The sequence below is a fragment of the Anas acuta genome, chromosome 2, assembly GCF_963932015.1.
Source record: "Anas acuta chromosome 2, bAnaAcu1.1, whole genome shotgun sequence".
Taxonomy (NCBI): Eukaryota; Metazoa; Chordata; class Aves; order Anseriformes; family Anatidae; genus Anas; species Anas acuta.
In genome coordinates this window covers 117,794,048-117,817,365 of record NC_088980.1, presented here as the reverse complement: position 1 = coordinate 117,817,365, position 23,318 = coordinate 117,794,048, and the positions used below count along the sequence as shown (strand labels likewise).

General features: G+C 40.3%; 1 protein-coding gene across 1 annotated transcript; it reads right to left on the bottom strand.

Annotated features, from left to right (window-relative positions):
- Window positions 1-15,460: 15,460 nt before the first annotated feature.
- SOX17 (SRY-box transcription factor 17) lies at window positions 15,461-21,529 on the bottom strand. Its single transcript, XM_068671867.1, has 2 exons — window positions 21,092-21,529; window positions 15,461-20,925 (listed from the first exon to the last, which is right to left on the bottom strand). Exons 1-2 carry the CDS (start codon window positions 21,387-21,389, stop codon window positions 19,976-19,978), a joined length of 1,248 nt encoding a protein of 415 aa, XP_068527968.1. The 5' UTR covers window positions 21,390-21,529; the 3' UTR covers window positions 15,461-19,975.
- Window positions 21,530-23,318: the final 1,789 nt, after the last annotated feature.

The window sequence follows — 23,318 nt, the reverse complement described above, 5'->3', positions numbered from 1 at the left end:
AGACATATTTTATGTTGCCAAAGGAAACACAAAACAGTCCTCTGCACATATACATATACTTAACTATACATATACACACACATGCATTTAGAGGTGCATCTATGTATCAGCTACTTTAAAGGGTCAGAGAGCTAAATACAGTTTGGTGAAACTAGTTGGAAGAAAATATTTAAACAAAAAGCACAATTATTAGGAAATGAGACAGTTGGTCAAGAAGCCACAATCTGAGAGAAAGAAAAGAAAAGAAAAGAAAAGAAAAGAAAAGAAAAGAAAAGAAAAGAAAAGAAAAGAAAAGAAAAGAAAAGAAAAGAAAAGAAAAGAAAAGAAAAGAAAAGAAAAGAAAAGAAAAGAAAAGAAAAGAAAAGAAAAGAAAAGAAAAGAAAAGAAAAGAAAAGAAAAGAGAACTAATGACAGTCATAAAAATCAGGAATAAAAGAACTGTTGAACGCTGATAAGAAAAGACTGAGAATGATTTTTCAGTAAACTAAGAATAATAGAAATCTAATGGTAGTGCTATAAATCTTTGGTTATAATATGGGCACAGCAGAAATATTCAATGAATAGTTCATTAAACTGTTTTATATATGGATAATCAGATGTAGTCAAGCCATAAGATTGATGAAATTCTATTTTATTTCAGTGGTAATTAAGGCTTTTGTAAAGAGCTTACTAAAGTTAGATATTTTTTGATCAATGGGCTGGACCCATGAGCCTGAAGAACAAGTGGCAGAGGAACTCTGCAGAACACCTAACAATTTTCAGGAGGTCAGAGAACACTGTGGAAGAATCAGGACACAGAAACAAATCCAGTTTTCATCACTATTAAAAAGTATAAATATAATAACTTCAATACTACAGAGCCTGCCAACCTCATAAAAGTGCTGGATAAAATAGAACAATGTCTATAGCAGGACTCAGTCAATAAAAATGTTCAGAACAGAAATGATATGCTAACGTATGTGTGTTTACATTAGATCATGGCAACTAACCTGATCAATTTTTTGATGGCATTGCAAGTCTGGCTGATAATAGCAAAGAGTGTCAATGTAATATAAAAAGAACACATTCATTTCCACAGCTGAATGTACTTTCCAGCCCGTGCCACCCATACTTTCTGCCAGCTAGCCAAAGGTCAGGTAGGCTATGCAATTCCAGTCCAAAAGCCATGGCACGTGCTTATAAGCAGGATGCTGCTCAGCATGGGACTAACATGGCCATCTAGACATAAGCTGACAAGAAATCATGTGTCTTTAATGGGATTCTATAGGATCAATTCTTATCTCCTCCAGCTTAACACTTCTGGAAGAAAACAAAGTCATTACAGAAGATGCAAAGGCTAGGGAAAAGGCAAATAACAGAAAGGGTAGAGTTCACTGATACAGAGCTATCTAGATCACATGGTAACATGGACACAAGCAGTTGCAGTGTATTTGAAGATAAGGAAATGTAAAATCATGCATGGGAACAAAGACAATGACTTCTACTCTGGTAATCAGAACCACTGGAAAGGACAATCAACTGAACATAGGTTTTAGAGAATTCTGTGCCCAGTTAGCCTTATGTGATTCTGTGATTTTTAAAAGGAGAAATATGCAACAACAGCAGAAAATACAAGCAGAGAACTTCCATTATCATTCTGTTTGGTGGTGCTGCATCTTCTCTTAGAAGGCATAATCAGATTTCAAGTTAATATGTTAAGAACACTGACAAACTACAATGACATCAAAGACAAGTACAGGAATGATTCAGACATTTGATGATGCAGGACTCCAGAGATTCAATCTTTTTAGCTTAACAAAGAAAAGCTGAAGCAATGATTTGATCACATTCTTTAAGTACCCAGAGAGAGAAGACTGGCAGTACAACATTTTTTCAGTCTATCAGCAAAGATATGGCAATATCCAATGGCTGGAAGTTGAAGCCAGAACAGATGGGACAAATGTTAATAATGAGAGTGCTTACCAACTAGTTAAACTCTTTTTTTTTTCCTGATATTTAATAGTAAGCATCTAAGAGCATCAGTTTATTCTGAATATTGAAGTAACTTAAACAGAAAGTTGATGTACTCAGACAAAAAAAAATAAAAATAAAAAGTATCAGAACAGATTTTATTGTATCCAATTATAAATTACATAAAGTTGGACTATTTTATTAAAATACAAAAACAGTAACAATATTTTTAAAAATGAATGAATTCAAGATGCAAATGCCTAGACAAGGTCTCTGTCTAGGTAGAGTTCAATTTTTGAATAAAAATTACTAACAATGTTAGAGAGTTGATTGTTTTTGCTTAGGCTTGCAAAACAAACCATACTCAACCATAGACAGGATCTGGAAAATAATACTTCCAATGTATCCATTTAAACAAAGGAAAGTTTAGAGCAAAATTATTGGGAAAGCTCAGATTAAGGTTTTGCTGTACAATTCATAGAAAAAAAAATGCTGGGAAGATAATGAGTCGTGTAAGTAAATAAACATCCTGATTCAGGTAGCTAAAGCTCTCAGCATTTCATTTGCAGAATGAAAATTTAAGCTCTAAAATATTTTAGTATCTCTTAATGTATCATCACCATATGTGGTTTGAATGCACTAAAATACTGTTTACTGACATTGATCTGTATCACTTTGTAAATTCTAAATTAAAATCAAAACAAAAAGGTTAAAATTAAAATATCGTTCCTGTTCTTAAAGATCAATTGTTTGGCCTTTTTTTAAACTTCCTGTTTTGCTATATAGGAACTCTTCTTTATCACACTTGATTCAAGGAACATGCTATTATTGTTTGCCTTTGCTTTACTCCCCATCAGCAAAAAAAACTACTGCACCTGAACAAGACACTAAACCCCTTTTCCATGCGTGTTTTCTCACAGAATAAACTGACATCAGTAGATTGTTTGCTTTTAACCCTGACACCCCCCTGACCTATTTTTGAAACAAATTTTATTTTAGGATGTCCTGACTCTGATACCAAATTGGAAACCCTGGTGTGAATTTTATAGAACACAATTTCCTTTTATAGAGGATGTTCGCAGCTAATCTGTCATCTACAGGGCAGACAGAGGCCAAAAGGCTAGGAAACCAAGACAGGTGGCCAAGCAGAAGCCTGAAACCTAAACTCTTTCTGGTATTTTACACTAAATTGTGGGGAAATGGAGTATTTTCCCACTGAACCTTGTTTTATTAACATTATAGAAACACTCCTGTAACAGAACAGCTTTCTGGGAGAACAGAGACAGGTAGCAAATTTGCCCTGTTTCCTACAGGTCTTATCCCAAGAAGTTGCATGAGGAAATGAAGAATCCAGGCTTGTCAGGCTTCCCCTGCAACCCTGCAAGTACCTACTTGTACTTACATGTTTTCAACATCTCTTTAACATGATTTTACCAATCCCCCCTCATTCTATTAAGTTATATATAATAAATAATCAGATTATTCTCCTATTAAGCATCACTCTTTTTAATCACTAGCAACATGTTAGCTACTAGTTCCATGCATTGCCACCTGGCCCCATGGATGTGCAGCACATAGCAGTGCTGTCACCAAGGCAAACCTAAACACAAGGTCTGGGACTCCTCCCCTGCACAGCATACCAGCCATCTCCAGGAGATAGCCGGTACTTAGTACCCTGCTTCTTGTAGCCTGATAAGGCAGTGTGATTCTGAAAACAAAGTGTAGTTTGTCCTTGTGCAGGCAAGATAGTGTGGAGATAGGCAACCTAAGTCTGTGGGAGCTATCTGGAGTCTAGAACAGTAGCAGAAATGGGTTACACCAGTCCACATCCAGCTCCTGTGCCTGTATTGTGTCTAAATCCCTGAGCTAGTCCATTTATACGTTAATTAGGAATGGGATTTCTACTGTGCAACACAATGTGAGGTAGCTCTGACCCAAATTATGCAGAGGAAACCTTGTTTTGTTCACAACTTGAACTGAAGTTAGAGCTCTAACAGCTCTAACACTTGCAAGTGAACACATCCAAAGCCTACTGCACTGCTCTTGGCACCAGTTCAAAAAGATGCATGAGGTTTCCTCACACACAGCACAATGGTATGGAACACCCAAATATGCTGCAACAACACACATTCTCCTTTTTCACGTCAGCCTTCCATTATGCCGAACCTTTTAATTTGGGTGCCAAATTTGGGTGCAAAATTTGGCTGAAGGCATCAGTTTGCAAGCATTCACAGAAAAATTCCTTTTTGAATGTAGTGTTTTATAGACTTAAACAGCAGGCTCAAACCTAAAGGAAGAAATACTGCTAAAGATACAACCCAGAGGAGTTAATTTATTGAAAATGTTCCCAGTTATGAACACAGTTATACTGGCTTCTACCGTTATCTTTCTGAAGACAGACACCAATCTGCCTATTTGGGGAAGGGACTTGCAAAACACAGAAAGCAAATATATTTGTCTGTGTTTATGTCTATGTCTGCAAATGGGGTGGAAGTATATGTGTCAATAAAAATAATTTCTGCAAAAAAAAAATAACTGTTAATCTTCATTACAGTGCTTCCATTTAATACCTACAATATATAAAATATTCTACTAAAATAATAACACTGCAAACCACAGAAAAATGAGATAGTATGTACATTTTGAGAAAATTCCTGGCTTTCCATTCCTGGCAATATCTCTGTATTCTCAGACATATTAGATAAACACAGCTAGACTGGCTTCAGTTTTCTCATGGTTTATACACCACAGTCTCCAAATCTGCCAAAATCTGCATATATGAAGATAAGATATCAGGAATGAAACAACAACAAAAAATGTTTTCACTACTGCATTTTTCTACTCTATCCCACCTGTAAGCAGTTTCTCACAGGAATATCTTTTTTCCTTAGAAGGCTACGTTTAACTTTTCATTTTAGACTTCTGATAATAACTCTAAATGAGATGTTTTGTTTATGTGAAAAATTCTGCAGCCTTGTGAAAATGCATTATTTTCATCAATAGCTTTTCCATACTAAGATAACTTCTGCTTTTAGCTTGGGATGTTTCTGAAGAGGACATCTGGCAGAGATGGAAGATAAACTTTATGAACTTGATACTTTATGAACCATGATACTTGAGCCACAAATGCTGAACTAACAGGAATTTTTGCTGTCTCTCCCCCCAGTGTCCCATTCATATTTTGCACAAACTTCTTCATCTCTTCTTTAAAGTAAAAGTACTACTAATCAAAAGGTTCTACAGTGATTCTAGATTTGCTATTCAATGCATTAGTGTAGTCCTATTTTTATGTTATATTTTATCTTGAAATATGTTAAATATAATTTGTCAGCAATTACACTCTTATGTTGGATTGGCATATCCTTTGTTAATTAGAATAGTCCTCCTAAAATAATCTGTGAGCCCCTAGCCTATCATCAGCACCAAAAGTTTCTTAATTTTCACCTGCTGAGATAGGATCAGCAGACTTAGGTTTGGTTAAATGAAATTTCTGTTTGGCTTACAGGCTGAAGCTGCCTACACATGGGTGTACACATCAGGACAAACAGACACCATAGGTGGCCACTATCCAAACAAAAAACATTACTGAAAGTTGGCTGTACATTTAAAAAAATAAATGAAGGTATACAAGACAAGCATCTGCATTTACTGTATTTCAAATAACATAAAACTAATTTTGTTAGATTCAGAGTTACTCTACCATAAGCATTTTAGAGCTCTTTAAAGATAAGTTTTAATGTGTCTGTGAGAACAGTTACACATAGACTACCAAAGTTTTCAAAACTAATTAATAGTTATTAGCCTAATTGTATGAATCTAACACCTTTATTTCAAGAATCCAAATATTATTTTTTTTAGAAAAAATAATAAAACACATTTTCACAGTATTTTAAAATTAATTGGAACTTTATTTTCTGATTTGCTTTAACTAGAAGGTTAGTTTTCAATTAATCTTTTCAGTAGAAAGTATCAAGAAGCCTGCTATTTGTGGATTATGTTTTGCTTTGTTTTGTTTTTCAAAAAAGCAGTTTTCTGAAAATACCTGAATGCTATTTAAAAATAATAATTATCAAGAAATAAATCAGAAAATAGTTTTGTTTTGTTTTGTTTCTAAATGAAAGGACTCAGGTATTATGAAGTCATGTTTCCAAATGTTTCCAATGTGTTCCGTAAAATTTTGTGTATCATAGTTTTTTCTCCCAGTGTATCTACGATGAAAAGAACTAAACTAATTGAATCTTAAATGTTTGAGTTCCTCTTAAGGAAATGTACTCCTGATTTGCACTGTCTCCAGACTTACATATTTCCTTGTGACTGTCAGATACTTGATTATATTACTGTTTTTTCTAGTATGAATCAACTACCCTGTTTGATTTAGAGATTTGCTCCCTACTGCAATGTATTTAAGTAAAGTTGGCAACTAGGAACATAACATGATAACCTGATGATGTGAATGGTTAAAATCAACAAATACAGAGCTTTTAGTTGTGAAAACAACCATTAAACCTTGAGGCAAGCCAATAATGTTTTCTTGTATATTCTCACCAATTAAGTAAGATCCTCTTTCCTCGCCTGAGGTGTGTGCAGGTTATCAGGTGTGTGTGTGCTTTTAGGATTAGCTGTGTTGGTGACAATACCATCACCTTCAGGAACTGGGAAGCATTCGCACTGTCCAAGTCCAACTTTTCAATGTTCCATTTCTCATGTCACAAAATACCAGACATTCAATTTCCACCGATTGCTGACTACACATTCACCTGCAGCAATAATTATGGTTCACAGTACAGTTTACCAGGTAAGGTCAGTGTCTCTGGCTCTGACATAAAAAAAAAAAAAAAATGAATGCAATATAGCACATTATGTCCATTTCTCAATTTATTCACTATGCATGACTACTGAAAAATTCACAGATACTTGGGGTGCCATAGTAAAGAAAAACATCCACGAAGGGGCAGGCACTTTTAGCAGTGGAAAACATATTTACTTTTATAAATAACTGTTACTGCAGTGGTCCTATAATCATGAGAACATATCATCTTCTATTCAACATCTTGCATTTTACTAGTGAGGGACTCCTCTATAAGGGACTGAAAGCTAACAGAGGTACCAAGTAATTCTTTTAATAGGGACTAAATCATGTAAAACAATCATCCAACACATTTCCCAGGCAGGCAGTAAGGGAAAAAGTATGAAATATTTTTATACATATACATACGTACTCCTTATCGCTGTAATGCACACAGAAAACTACAGTCTTGTGATATTTAACTTTGCTCCCTAAATGATTCCAAATATCATAACTTCTCTTAACTAAGTATGAATTGAGTATTATTCTCCATTCACATAAACCTCTGACTTTCATCTACAGGCTTATTTCCATCATCTGTTATTGCAGTCTTTCTGAGGGAGGGACTGTTGCATATACTGTATATATTACACCGAGTGTGTATATATACTGTAGATGTTGTACCTAGTGTGGGGCTGTTATCTTGTCCTCTATCACAGTGAAGATGCTGATCTTAAAACCATTAGTCGTGTCATAGGAGTGACATATAAAATCCAAGGTGATTTTGTTTGGACAATTTCTCACTTGCTGTACAAGGTCAAATCTAAATTCAGAGCCTGGTCTTTGCAACTGGGCAGTAAATGAGCTTTCCATCCATACATTAGAGACGGGTGAGTTCAGGTATGTGCTAAGGACAAGGTATGGCCCTGAATGTGTAAGTCTTCAAATGAATGAAAATATTAGTACAAAAATACTGATAATAGTGAAGTAGTATTATAAAATGAAGTCATATGGTGAGCACGTTGCAGGAAGAGATGATGGTGATTAAACAGCACGTGGCTATTCCCATGAAATACTATGGGAGTAATTTAACAAACTAATTTCCATCAAATTATACATCATCTCACAAATTGCACAGTACCTTCTCTACCACTACCAAGGGTAGATGCTTGCTCCTGTACAGGTGTTCTTGGGATGGGGAAGGTGTGTGAGGTTATGGAAGGTTACCAATGGATGAAATGTGGAAGATGGCTGCAGGGGCTAGGAGTAATCTAGAGGAGGACATGAAAGGGAAGCTGGTGGAGTCATTCGATGTACAGGTGTGGGGGTCTGTGATGAGCTGAAGGACAGGAGGTACCCATGAGTGTTCATGTCATACCGAGCTCCATTATTTTCCTGCTCAGTCTCTTGATAACTTTTCCCTCACGGCTGGGATCCAACACATGAAACAAAAGTAACAGAAATGGAGCAGATCTACCTGTCGTGCCCTGTTAGCACATTTCAAGAGCTTCATACTGTTTCATTGATGAAGGAAAATATCAACATGCATGTTATTACAATCTCTGAAATACTATTTGCTCACACAGTATTTCATATTGTGAAGGCAATTGCTCACATGCTAGCACAATTCTATTTGCATTGAAAAACACTACTAAAATACTTTCTAGTCCTATTTTATTTATATTGTAGGGAAATAAACTGAGATAAATCATTTTGCCTTGTGGTCATGCAGAACAGCTGATCATCTTTTCTGCAATGTTTTACATTTTGAAACTAGAACCATGACTCAGTTTCCTCTTTCTAAAGAAACAAGTTTAATTCCTTCAATCTCGTACTCATAAATCATGTTTTCAAACCTCTGTCCCCCACTTTTACTTTATCTTTCTCTTTATTCAAGTGTGGTGTACAAACATAGAGGCAGTACTCACCTGAGGTCTCCTATCTATTGTGTATGGCAAAATCGTTAAAACCTTGGGTGTCACATATGTTCTTCATGCATGTCAATATGACCTTTGTTTTTTTCACAGCATTTTTTTAGGTCCACATCATTAAGAATGTGAAGAGAAAAGAAAGCAAATAAGGTATTGAACTTTATTTTACACTGAAGGGAACTAGGCTTGTAAATACAGTCAGTTATTATATCTCTACTGAGGTGTAACTCCCCAATCACAGCAGCTGCTCAAACTGTTCTAAAACATTTATAACCCATAGCATTCTTTTAGATAAGGGATTTCGTTCACACACCAGTGTTGCTTTGAGATTCTTCCCATCCTCATTTTTTAACAGAAATAATTTAACAGGTTTTTTTTTTCTTTATATTTGTTCCTTTATTAAACTGTGTTTGTGCTTTTCTTGAAATCCATCTTGTTGCTTTCAGGCTATTCCTCCAAATTAGAAGGACCAGTTTAAATTCTCATTTTATCCTTTATAATTTTTTTTGCAGCCCTTCCCACATTGATAAAAGAAAAAAAAAAATCTAGTCTGTATTCATCCAACTCAGTACTAAAAGTACAAAATAAAGAAATTGGAACATAAAAGTATTCCATATAAAATCAGCTTTCATATTTATAGGTGAAGGCACTGATAGCTATTCTTAACTGTAATTTAAAATCTGGACCATATTTCTGGACCATAAATCTGGACCATAATTTAAAATCTGGACCATATGTCCTTAATATAAGAGAAAATAGCATAAAACAACAACATCAAAATATATCATCAAGCTATATTTACCGTTTCTGCCTAAAACACTCTACTATTTACTCTGCTAGCATAGTAAAACAGTTTGGTTTGACAAAATTAATTCCTGAAAAACTCTGTTTTCTTTTAATCATAGAATATCCTGAGTTGGAAGGGACCCTTAAGGATCATCAAGTCCAACTCTTGAAGGATTTCATTATCCTCTCACTAGTTGCAATGTAGTGTTAATTATTGTTTTTAATATATTTTTGGTTGTCAAAGTTAAGCCAAATTATTTGCAACTCTCCATGTCAGGCTTTCCTTAAGAAAAATACTATGTTCATCCTTTTCCATTTGAGGGAATCTGCCCTAAGATTGTGAACTTGTAAAATTTGTAAAATTGGAAAATGTCACGATGACTTTCACCAAGTTACCTCTGATGTCTAGATTTTCCACCAGTGTCAACATTGTGAATTTTAAAAAATTTGAGATTACATAACTAACATTTCTGAAAATCTTACTATACCTATCAGTATAAAACTGTTAATTCAATGGCGTAATCAAGCAAAAGTCAATTACTTGAATTATTTTTCCCCTTAGTTCTTGACTGCTGTTGTGTTTTTTTGTTTGTTTGTTTGTTTGTTTGTTTTTGTATTAGTTGTATTAGTTCCTCAGCATTTTTTATTTAATAACCTATAAATACAGCACAGTGTTTTCAGAGAATGGTCTTCTCAATCTTGCTGGAAGAGGAGGGAAAACTTGTTTGACAAATGAGCTTTCCAAGCTGTGACAGTCATAGTTAAGGTTGACACTGTTTGCCTTCCTGTTATCAAGGATAATGAAGGTAAACTTTGGAAAACAGTTAGTTTCTCTTGCTTTAGAGTGAATCATGAGAACTCCTGAAGGTTACAAATATTGGAAAATATCTGTAATTCCTGGATATTGCTGTAGTTCTAATTTTGGAAATATGAAGAGTCAAGTTAACGTGGTTTGTTTATATGAGACATCGCAACAAAGTTATTGTTCATCACTTGGCACAAAGGGAAGCTTGGAATATTTCCAAACTATCTACAAACTGCAGAAATTTCACATAACACTTAAGACAGCTGAAGAGGTTGCAGGAGATGTGGCCTTTTATCTAGCTCAGACACTGTGATTCACTCCCAGGTTTTAGGTCAAGAACACTTCAGGTCTATGACAAATTCAGCTCCAAAAGGAGCTATTTATATGGTATGAGCAAGTGTGTATTCCAGCCAAGACACTGTTGCTGTTCCACAAGGCTGCAGAGGTCTTCAGCAAATCCTATGCCACATCTGCTTGTCCTGTGCTATTGTCTTGAATACCCTGAGACATCTCAAATGATGTTAGGCTTAGGCAACCATAGTATTATTTGGAAGGTATTTGTGCTATGAAATCCATTTATGTAGAATACATTGAAAACCTTGAGAATATATTTCACAGGCTGTAGATGAGAGCATAGCTCACAAGAATGACAGCAAGCTTTTCTAAAACTCAGAGATATTCCATGGCCTTGTTGTTGATGTAAATTCAAAGACAAAGTTAAAGGGAAACTTTCTGGCATGCAGTTACAAAATGTTTAAACTTCTGTTCCCTTTCTGAGATGTTCGATTATTACCATATTTTGTACCTCATTTGAGGAAAGATTCTCTAAACCATGAATAAAAAATGAAAATTGTAAGGTTCTTGATTAGGCTCACAGTCTGAAAATGCATCTGAAAAGATTAGTACATACCACAGTACATGCTTGCCTGTAAAGTCAGTCTGTTAAGCCTCTCTCCAGAAAACAGGAACACAGTTTTGTGTGCAATAGGAGATCACACTGAAAAGCCTGTTGGCTTTCCTTTCAGATTTCTAACTGATTTAACCCCAGTAAAACACAAAAACATTCAAATTCAAAAAGCTTTTCTAATAACTTTATGAAAATGTGTCAATTGTGGTTACAGATCATCAGCATCATGTTTCAAACTCTAACCCCAAAAATGGCAGCACCCATTACAGAGATGAACACTAATATTATAGCTGAAATTCAAAATATAAAGCAGATTGTTTGTTGCTAGCAACAACAATTGGCAACATTTTCTGAAGGTATTGGATAGTTAAATGAGCAACGCAGGAAGCAGAGCAGTGGAGGCAACAGTCTTTCCCAAGGAAGAGGAAGCAGCTTAGTTGCCAGGCTGCACATAAGCAGAGGTTGAGAACGGCATAGGTTACACAGCAGAAGGCAAGCACGGAATTTCTAAGATTTCATTTCAGGGAAAAATTCTCATTTTATATGCACTGCCAGTCACACTTGCTAGCAGCAGATCATAACTAAAGGAGACTAAAAGCAGACAATGTTTACTATGTCAAATAAATTTTCTGCAGTAGTATTATAGTGTTGCATAAAGTAAAAAGCTACGGTATTATGCAAATCCAAACTAAAGCACAATAAACAAATTGCTTCTGGAATAGAAAAGGCAGCTGAAGGTCTAACTGCCCTGCTAATATACTTCCCTGCTGAGCTTTAGGATCGGTGTAGTTATTTCTGCAATACTCAGGCTATGCACACACAGCAAATTGTATGAAGGCCATTTGGGAACTGTGAAGTGAAAACTCACGTCCAAGGATGTGCGTGGTAGCCAAGGATTGTTATACAAATAGAGGAAATAGCACATTTATGTCAAGGCTGTCAGGCAGCAGTACTAGCCTGAACATGCCATGCTGTGTTACTGCAACGGGCAGCTTTGCTACAGTAGTAAGCCCATATGGAGCCAATTATTAGCAGGATATACATTTGGGTAGTAATAGGAATTCATTCCAAATTAGCATAGGCACAGCAAGCACATATCCTACGAGGAGAAGCTGGGAGAGGTAGGACTGTTCAGCCTGGAGAAGAGGAGGGTCAGTGGTGCCCAGTGCCAGGGCAAGAGGCAACAGGCACAAACTGGCACACAGGAGGCCCCCTCTGAACATCAGGATACACTTCCTTACTGTGCAGGTGATGGAGCACTGGCACAGGTTGTCCAGAGAGGTTGTGGAGTCTCCTCCCTTGAGATCTTTGAAAGCTGCCTGCACCTGGGCCTGGGCAACCTGTTCTGAGTGGCCTGAGCAGAGAGCTGGTCCAGATGGCCTCCAGAGGTCCCTTCCAGCCTCAGCCATTCTGTGATGCTGTGATTCTGTGAATCCACACAGCTTATCCTAACCGGCAGCAGCACTGATGTAGTTAGGAATGCAAGAACATTCATGTCCAATTCACCCCTACAGAGTTTTAGGTATCTGTCAAAAGAAATAACACTAATTGTGTCACATCAAATCATTCAAATTCTGCTAAAACTAGGAAAGTATTTACAAACACAAGCAATTGGTCTGCTGTCTGCTTCTAAGTATAGATTGTGTACACTGCAACATTTTCATAAATTATAGAAATGCAGATTATGCCAGAACAAATTAGTTATCAGGTACTATTTATCCTTTCTGATCTAACGAGTGGTCGTGCCCCCTGGTAAGGCTTTCCTTGGACACAGGCAGCAGAAAAGAACTCCAGCTACAGTTCTATGAACACTATTCTCCTAGCAAAACTGGATTAAAAACAAAAATAAATATTTTAACCTGGATCAGTGTTATTGGCTTTGTCACCATGAAAAATGTTTGTGGAACTACAGCCTCAGGTTTGTCACTCTAGTTTAAAAGCCCTGACACAGGATTTTCAAACAGCGTTTTCTTCTCTGCCTTGGAAGTGATTTAGTAGTGATGCTCTGCATTTGATGTACTTGAAGCAAATTTTTGTTCAGATCCTTTGCTTCCCATCTTGTTTACCAAGGCTCTCAAATTTCTAAAGAAAGTATCTCAATGAGAGACAGCTTTTTTGCAGAATCGTCTATCCCGGAAATCAACTTAAATTTATAAGGATGAAATGTGAAAGGTTTTGAAAGACAAAGCTTTTTTCTCTGCATCTTCCTACCAGAACAGACTGTAAATGACTACATAAGCTTCCTTACATAAGTACACCAAACCACTCAGTACAACTAACCCACTGGATTGAGGCAGTTGTCCCCTGCACTAATGATACAGGGTATAGGTGAGGTAGGGTATAGCTGATGTTACACTTGCTAGCAAGTTAGCAAGGAGTGTTTTTATGTGTTGTAAGTGCAAATCAAGCTCTTTGCATCTGGATGAAACACACCTGTCTCTGAGAGTCCTTGTGGGGCACTAAGAAAAGGAGTAGATTACTATAGAGTTGTTTTTTTTAGGCACTTCAATTTACAGCAACAAAATAACAGCCACCTTCTGTTTTTTCATATCTCTTGTGAGGATTTCCAGACTATATAAGAGTACATATAAAACAGCATCGTCTTCCCCCAAAACACTACTCTGACCTACTTTGGAGTAGCTGAACAGCTTCTCTTCTTTTGCCTCAGCTTTTCATATGAGTTTCTCATTCAGCTTTCCAGGAATATATGCAGTGAAATAACATGAAATTCTGAGTGTAGAAGTGATAACACTTGTATCTTGACAAATTCTAGCTTATTTTCTATGAATTAAATAGCTCACTACAGGTTTAACCAGATCAGTTTCTTCATTGCACTCCATTCACCAAGACAAGGTTTTGATGATCTTAGAGGTCTTTTCCAGCCTAAATGATTCTGTGATGCAGAACAGCTGCTGTATTCCAAATCAATGGTGAATCAAGTCCATTCTTTTTAAAGCAAGTTCAGGACTTTGTGAATCAAGGTTCTTACATCAATATCAGTATTTTTGTAATATTATGCTTTCAGACATCATACTCTATTCAAAAGTATAATATATATATATATATATATATACATTGCATTTATCTGATACAAAATCTGCTTTCTTTTGCTCACAGAAACATTAATTCCAGCATTGATTTTACACAGCAAAATGACCATACATGGGTATCTTGAAAGCACGTGCATGTAATAAAGGCAATGTATAGGCAATGTACTCACCATAGTAGCTGACAGAAGTGAAACTTTTCATTAAAATATTCAAAGCATGAAACTAAATCAAGATTATATTAGCCTGACTGTACCTGAGACTCATCCCGTAAATGCCATTCTGTGTATTTGAAAGCAGAGTTTATCAATCAGTTCACGTCCATGAATTCACAAATATGAGTTTACCTTTCCAGTTAATGTGGACACAACCTTTAGCCACAAAAACATTCTAATATTCTTTATCTTTGTTCAACAGGAGACAAAATTTTGTTTTGAACAGGATGTGTGCAGGATAAATTCTGTTCCTAAACTGCAATAACAAGAAGCCTTAAAGTAAATCAGACACTGTAGAGCAACTCCACAATACCTTGGAAGAAACCCAAGATTGCTGGTACCTAAATATATTCTCTGTGGGTAAAACGAGCTGCCACCCTCAATGTGAACAATGACCGTATTCCCCTGATAACTCTGTGGAATACTCTGTGAAACAAGTTTTCTCTCTGATAAGGAGTAGGATGGAGATTGATTTTCTCTGAATTGTTGCTTATTTAAAATGCAGAAGATGCTGAAATCCTACCTTAAAAATTACACAGTAAAATTTGATTTTAATGAGGATCTTTGTTTCTAAAACTTTACTTCAGTATTTCTCAATGTCAAGGACATGAAATTATTTTGCACCACAGTGCAGGTATGATACATAAATATAAGATTTAATAATGAAAGGGGATACGCCTAACAATAGAACCTCAACACCTCAAGCATTTTTACTTTGCTTCTTATTGTCACTATTAGTAAAATACATTCCTGTAACAACTGTTCTGATCTAGTCTGAAAACAAATAGAAACCAAAAATTAAAATTGATTTCACCGTGAAATTCAAGGAGACTGCGACAAGTTTCAGAACAATCTGTTTTAAATTTATGAATATTTCAAAGGGCATTTCTACACGTGTTAAAATGTTCTGTGTTTTTCCTGGTGTTCTTCATTTTGAGATTCAGTTTACTAAAGAACTCATGAGATCATGATTGATCTCTCAGTTTCATCTGTGTTATGTGATGTATATACCATTACCTTTCACTGTTTCAGGTTTTTGTTGTTGGCTTTTTTTTTCAAAAGTTGAAACTTGTGTGATTAATATTCAAAGATCTGTGGCACTTTCAAATGGAAGTGACACATACAGTAGGTATTTTAATGTTTTAACTACGTCTAGGGCAGATAACTTATAATTATATTTAATCTCAAAAAAAAAAAAGAAAAGATAAAAAAAGAACTAATGAGGGTATGTTACAATGTACTACCTGTTTTTTAGTGAGGTCTTCCATGGACAGTAAGACACCCAGTGAGAAATCCCCTGTCTCTACACAATTGTGTAGCCTTTTAAATACATTTTTAAATCACCAGGGTAAGACCAGGTGTTTATTTATAATTTACCTGATGATAAGTAGAAATTTGCCATTATTTAGGACTATGCTGACAAAGTTAAATTGCTTTTGTTCCACTAACTAGCCTAGGCTTCTCTACTTTGTACCCCTAACTTTAATGTATGTAACCCTAACTTTAAAATTTCTGTATGAATTTAGATTAATGTAGTTCTCATTCCACATAAAGCCATAAATGTATTGGTTGCTAAAACACTTAATAGCTTTTCCTTGTCTGAATATCCGTATTCATTTCAGAATGGATAAGATTTTCAATAGGTAAATCAATAGTTTTAAGAACATCTGCAAAGGGAACATCAGTTTCACTACATTAATATGGAAATTAATCAAAGCAATGTGGCCTCTGTAAAATGGATCTAGGAAATAAAATAAAACAAAATAAAACACTACTGATGATGAACATGACAGATACTGATGCCCACAACTAGAGTCATCTCAGACTTTTCATTTCAAGAATATCAAATCAGTTTTTAATAGTTTTAGCAGAATATTTGAACAACCAGGAATTTTTCATCCCAAAGAGCTGGCTCTAGAGGAGGGCAGAAGTTTCCAGTAAAATTGGTCATATGCTTCTGAAAACGAAATATGTTCCTTCAAACATACTAAATCAATCCTAGAAACATTTTGCAGTACAATTTTAATATCTAGCCTGGTATAGACATCACACAGAGGTGTGACTAGTATTCTCCTTTGTGAAACTCCAAAATAGAAACTATTTAAAAAAAAAAAAAAGTCTGATGAGAAGCACTGGAGCATGAAACGTGAAGAAGGGAAGAAGCTGGTAAAGATGAAGCCACCTCACAGGCACAGGGAGGAGAGAAAGAAGAGAAAAGATGAAGGGACATAATGAGGTAGGAAAGAGAGCATGGCTGGGGCAGGAACAGAATCAGAGGGAGTAGGGATGTGGATAGAGAGAGTGGGGAACTACCAGCAGGAAACAATAAGAGGTGAAAAACAAAAAACACTTATGAAAAGGAACAGCATATGGTATATGGGCAGAATCCAGACAGAGGGAAGAAGCTTGATTGTTTGAGGATAATACAGAAAAAGGCTATTTGAGGAAAAGGTTATGCATACCAGGTAGGGATGTTGCAGAAAAGGAAGAATACTAATGTGAGACACAAAAGGAATATAAGATTGGCAAAAAAAAAGTATTGTAAAAGGAAGCTACTGCAAAAGGAAAGATGCAGAAAAGACAGGAAAAATAACTGCTGTCCTTCCAGACATGGAAATCAAACCAATTATTGCACAGCCCTGGAATCATTTTGCTGTCCTAAATTTTTATCTCAAAAAAAAACACTATCGATGTCTGTTTCTCAGTCCTCACCTTGTGTCAGGTCAAAATACAGGCTCAAACTTCAGGCTGGAATACATACTGTTTGGTAAGGCGTTCCTCAGCTGCTGCTATCATACAGATGATCAAAAATGTTCTAGGAAAAAATCGGTATTAGAAGGCAGACAGCAAATGAAGAAGGGACGAGCAACAGCAGAGGTCAAAGGAAGCAGGGAAATGGTCACCTCAAGGTCAGGGCAATTTAATGGTACTTTGGAGACCTGCATTCTGTATTTGCTATGGTTCTATGCAGTAAGAGACTTTGAGACTCAGAACCTTGCACCAATCCATCTCTTTACACCAAGCAGTCAGTTTGGGACCATTTGCAGAAGTGTTGAGCTCTCATAACTGCAACTGAAGGCAAGAGGAACTTGGCTTGGGAAAGAAAAAGTGTTGTAACTGCTAGAACTACAGAGCCTTTTGGTTTCAATATTTGTATGTCTGTTCTATGTAAGATATGGATTACCTACATTGGGGTTCTATAGAAAATATGCACATCCATATCCAATAAATGCTTGTGTCATAACATTACTCTCTAGAAATTATTTAGTGGTAACCTTAATTCTGGACATTCTTTCACTTTATTTTTGGATTTCCTAAACTAAGCTTTTCTTCTTTAACTTTCTTTCACAGGAGGATTCTTTTAAAATTTTATCACGTAATTCAGTTAGGTACTGTTAATAAGATTTTTTCTATAATACAATAACATTATAATATTGGGACATCTGCAACAAATTAATATAAGAAAACAAAAGCAATGCCTACAAAAATAATATGATTTCAATGTATCTAAATGTCTACTCTGAATGTAAGCATCTAAGGCATGTCTTCACTAGTCTTTTGCTCTTTTAGAAAAAAATACATTTATGCAATGACTTGAACAAGAGCACCTCCTAGTTTTAGCAGTCCATAACGGGGGAGTGTGAGAACCATGATGGTCAGATGACCCACTAGGGCTGGTCATCTAGGAGCTACAAAGGTCTTAAAACTTTTAAGTTAAACTTGTACTCGCTGTTAAACTTGTACTCGCTGTAACATATTCAGTGTTTTTTTCCAGACGAATTAAAATAAGAATGTAAAACACTAATGTGTCTTACTTCCCATCTTGTACTTAAACCTCCTAATATCTGACACCACACCCTTCACATTTTTCTCATTGTAAAAATTCAGAAAGAAATGATGCCACAATAATCTGGGGCAACCACAATTCCAATTGAACATTTCAACACCCTGCACACATGCAGTTAAAAGAGTTTACATGACTCAGTGAAATCCCAACTCCATTGAAGTCAGTGGACATAACCAAAATTTCCTCTGAATTAAATAAAATTACACTTTCTGAAATATATAAAAGACTATCTGATCAAGAATGCTTCTACTGGATTATTTGTCTGAAAATAATTCAGCTTGCGTTGCATATGTAAAAGGTGTTCAGCAAATAACCATTGTCATAGACCACAATTACCATAACTTTGACAAAACTGAACACAGATTACACAACTGAAATTTTTGCTGGTTTTCTTCATCCACAATTCAGTAGTCTAAGAATCTAGTACAAGATAAAGTACTTTTATCTAAAAATATTTATATTATGAATATTATTGATATCTCTTCCAATGTTGTTTGACAATTAAAATATCTGAAACTCTTTACAACAGTTATTGTGTGTTGACACCGGCCAGCACCTTCCAGACAGAAGAGTCACGTATGCTTTATGCATAAGCAGACAGTGTTACAATGACAAGGAGATGTAGTACACGTTGTTGCATGGGCAGAAATGTCACAGGGCAGTACAAGTGAATCAGTAAAAAAAAGCTCTTGTTTTAATGGGTAATTTATACCAGCAGTTGACTGAGAGCAACTGAGATGAGCATTTGGACAATTTTTTTTTTTCTCCTTACTGGTGGAAGCCTGAATCCCAAGAGGCAGAATGGCCTAAACTTTCTTGTGGTAGGTGGCAGAAAATAAAAGAACTTGCAAATACAGTACAAATACCATTTGTGATTCGTTGCAAATAATTTGGTTTAAATAGAAAATGTAAGGCAAAATCACCTTCATGTCTACAGGTATCCAAATCTGACAAAGTACTTTAAAAGCAGTATCTCAAACTTACCTAGCTCCTTCTGTTACAGAGATTACACTTTCAGGGCAGAGGTTATTCCCGATGCATTAATGACAATTGCAAATTCTAGTTGACACTTACAAAAGAGAGGGCTAAAAAAAAGAACGCTTACAAAGGCCACAGCTAGGTACAGTCACATGTGTCCTAACTCCAAGGGACAGAGATCAGCATAGCTCTGGCCATCCAGCTCTGGGACAGGAACCAACTCCCGGGGTCCTGGTGACCGTTTTACTCTTCCAGAGTCATTGTTATGGTAAAAAGACGTATCACAGGGCACCTGCATTCCCCTCACCGCACTTTAGGGCATGAATGATTTAAGTAGTTTAGCCTCCCTAGAGGCCCGTAAGACCGACAAGAATGACAGAAGCGGCTGTACATTAATTTATTTCCTTGAAGTACAAAAAAAAAAGAAAAAAAAAAAAGAAAAAAATAATTTATAGTTAAAAGCAGCTGGTAAAACTGTGCTCTGAGAAGACAAGTAACGGTGCTGATGTTGCAAGAATGAGCATAATTTCGGGCATGGACGTAAAAAATAAGAAGTGTAAACATGCTGGCACATCAGTCCAGGACCAGTTTGAAACACATGCTTTTAATCTGCACGGCAACCGCACCTTTCCGCCCAGCCGGAGCCTGCGAAAGTGTCCCGAGAAGCCTCCAATAAATTACATAAATAGGAGCGGGGCCGGGCGGCTCCGTGGCAGTCCCTCCTCAGCCGTCGGGGTAGCCGCAGTAGTAGACGGCGCTGCTGGCGTCCGACACGGCGGCGGAGATGGGCCCGGCCGAGAGCCCCTCGGCGGCGTCGTGGCCGGCCAGGGGCAGCCCCAGCTCGGCCTTGCAGGCGAAGCGCAGGTACTGCTCGAACTCGGCGCGGTCCACCTCGCCCAGCAGCTCGTCCTGCGGCAAGTGCTCCAGCGCCTCCCGGCACGGCGCCGCCTCGGGCGGGGGCGACGGCTGCCCCCCCGACGGCAGCGGCAGCACCGGCGGCAGCACCGGGGGCAGCACGGGCGGGGGGCCGCGCCCCGGGCCCGGCGGCTGGCACATCTGCCCGTAGTAGGCGTGCAGCGGCGCCGGGCAGCCCAGCAGCCCCTGCAACGAGCCGGCCGGCCCCAGCGGCTCGCCGGCGGCCAGGTGCCGCCGCAGCGCGGCCCCCGACGGGCTCTCCCCGGCCGCCGCCGCCGGGTACTCGCCGGCCGCCTGCGGGCCGTAGCTGCCGTAGGGCCCCGGGCCGCCCTCCTCCGGCAGCCCCGCCGCGAAGAAGGGCGCCTCGCTGTCCGCCGCGTCCAGCGGCGACGGGTCCGGCGTCGGCAGCCCGTAGCCGTCGAAGGCGGCGCCCAGCGGCGGGCAGTCCCGGTAGTGGCCGCCGCCCGGCCCCGCCGCGTAGCCCTGCTCGCCGTAGGGCAGCCCCAGGCTCTCGGCGCACATCCTGCCGCCGCCGCCGCCCTCGCTGCCCGGCCCGGCCGCCGCCGCAGCCGCCGCCGCCTCCGCCAGGCCGTGCTGCAGGAAGCCGCTCTCCACCCGCTTCAGGCGCTTCACCTGCTTCCGTCGCCGCGGCCGGTACTTGTAGTTGGGGTGGTCCTGCATGTGCTGCACCCGCAGCCGCTCCGCCTCCTCCACGAACGGCCGCTTCTCCGCCAGCGACAGCGCCTTCCACGATTTACCTGCGCCCACACGCACCGTCACACCGGCCGCCCCGACGCCCCTCAGCCCCCCGCAGCCCCCTCAACCCCCTGCCCCGCAGCCCACGGCCCCCCACAGACCCCGCAAACCCCCCGTCCCCCCATCACCCCCCCCCACATGCCCACCCGCAGCCCCGCCGGCGCTCACCCAGCATCTTGCTGAGCTCGGCGTTGTGCAGGTCCGGGTTCTGCTGCGCCAGCCGCTTGCGCTCGTCCTTGGCCCACACCATGAAGGCGTTCATGGGCCGCCGGATCCGCGCCTCGCTCTTGCTCCGCCCGCCCGACGGCCCCGACGGCGCCGCCTCGCTCTTCGCCTTCGCCTCGCCCAGCGGGCTCAGCGCCTCTGCCCACGGGCAGGGGCCCACGGCCGGCATCATGATGGGCAGCGAGCACCGCCCCTGCGCCTGGTCCTCGCTGCTGGCGTAGCCCGCATCGGGGCTGCTCATCTCGGGGGCTGCGCCCGGGCCCCGCTCGTCCTCGTCGTTGTCGCCGTCGCCGCCCCCCCGGGGGCCGATGCCGAGAGCTCCGTGCGGGCCGGGGACAGGCTGGCCGCCGGGCCCCGCTCGCTGCTGCCGGCTCCCCGCGCCCGGCCCTATTTGAGCAGCGGCGCGGCCAATGGGACCGCGGGGGCGGGCGCGCTGCGGGGCGCTGCCGGCGGCTCCCGCTGCGGCGTGGGGCGGCCCCGGGGCTCGCCCGGCACGGCCCGGCTCGGCCCGGCACCTGGGAGGGGGGGGGAGGATTGGGGGTGGTGTTTGGGAGAACACCCAGACACGCCTCGGCCCCGCTCCCCCGTTGGGGCAGCAGGAGGCGGCCCTCCGACGGCACGGGGGTGCCCCGCTGGGTGCCCTCCCTGCCCCTTAGTGGCCGGTCGGAAAGGCAGGGCGCTGGCCGGAGCAGGCACGATGGAGGTGGAAGGGACAGATCCTTCCCAAGCACAGCCGCATGTCCCGTAACCCCCGGAGCGCTCCTTTGAGAGGCACGCTTGGGAAGCAGCGCGGTCAGAGGAAGCCAGTCCTACACCCTACACCCTACACCCTACACCTTCCCCTACCGCCTGAGCACTCCTCGCCTCGCAGCGTGAACCCCTCGGGGCACGGCACCCTACTGAACCCACAGCAAACCCGCTAGATATCGCCTACCCCCTTTTTCATACTTTGTAGTGGGGCTCTTCAGTATTCCCCCAAAGCGTGCCTTTAGTGCTGAAGTCGCCTTGGTTGTTCCTAAGGAGCACTTTGCAGCACGCACTTTTAGTTGCACTTGGCTTCATATCGTGTGCGTGCAGAATGTCCACGATTCCCCTGCTTTGCCCGAATAAACCAACTCTAAACACAAGCAGACACTTGCAGTACGCCGGTCACATTAGAATAAACGCATATTCTATCCGGCTGCCATTTATGATCTTTTTTTTTTTTTTGGCATACAATCTAATGTAAAATACGGCGTTTTCACGGGCGCTCTGATTAATATTTGCATTGTTATGTGGCGCCATTAAATGCATCGATGCTTACTTGAGAAACCGCCGGGCTTTAAACTGAAGATCAAAGAGGTTTATTTGGTTAAGGACACCTTTGTTTGGGCAACCGCTTCGATCAAATAAACCAATACTGTCGGGATTCTCGCTGAAATGAAATGAATGAAGCCAGCATCACTGTTAACGAACTCTAACATTGCTTTTCCTCCTAGAAACCTGTTGCTTTACACTTGCCAGCCCAGAAGATATTCCGTAAATTAAAAAAGCAGAGGTGCAGGGGAGCAGGACTGACATTAGGGAGAGTCATTCTCGAGACACTTTGCACCCCATGCTCTCCTCTCCCCCGTGTTTGTTAGAGACTATAAACAAGCGATGTGTTTCCAGATTTAGGATAGCCTGCAGTTATTTATATGCAGATAGACTAAATCATTGCCAAAAGAGGAGCACCTGCCTAAAAGCCAGCAAAAAGAAACTTTTCAGTTTCTTCCCACTCAAGCACACGCGTGAGTCCGGCAATTCAAGCACCTCTTTTGTGTCCTTTTTTTTTTTTTTCCTTTTTCTTTACATCAGGTGCCGTACAAAGTGGCGGAGTTGAAAACACCGTTTGTATGCATCATGCCTGTGTACACCGAGGGCATAGTTGTGCACCACCGTGTAGCAATCCCTACAGAAGTGTCATGCCTTTAATACGGCTTGTGAAAAAAAGCCCGGGACTGGTGGCACCGGGCAGGAGCTCAGCACCTTTCCAGCCGCGGTCAGCTCAGCACCACTGAGACCCCACCGTAGGCTAAAGGCTGGAGTGCCAGAGACTTTCTTTCCGTGCCATTCCCGGCCCGACGTGCTGAGGACTCAGGAGCCCTCAGCCCAGGCCAATAGTCCGAGGGAAGCTCGATGTCGATGCAAG

What these genes read in the sequence shown, in the direction of transcription:
- SOX17 (XM_068671867.1), bottom strand. Translation starts at nt 21,389, where the DNA reads ATGAGCAGCCCCGATGCGGGCTACGCCAGCAGCGAGGACCAGGCGCAG. An exon ending in CGAGCTCAGCAAGATGCTGG is followed by an intron (nt 20,926 to 21,091) that starts GTGAGCGCCGGC and finishes GTGTGGGCGCAG; the next exon opens with GTAAATCGTGGAAGGCGCTG.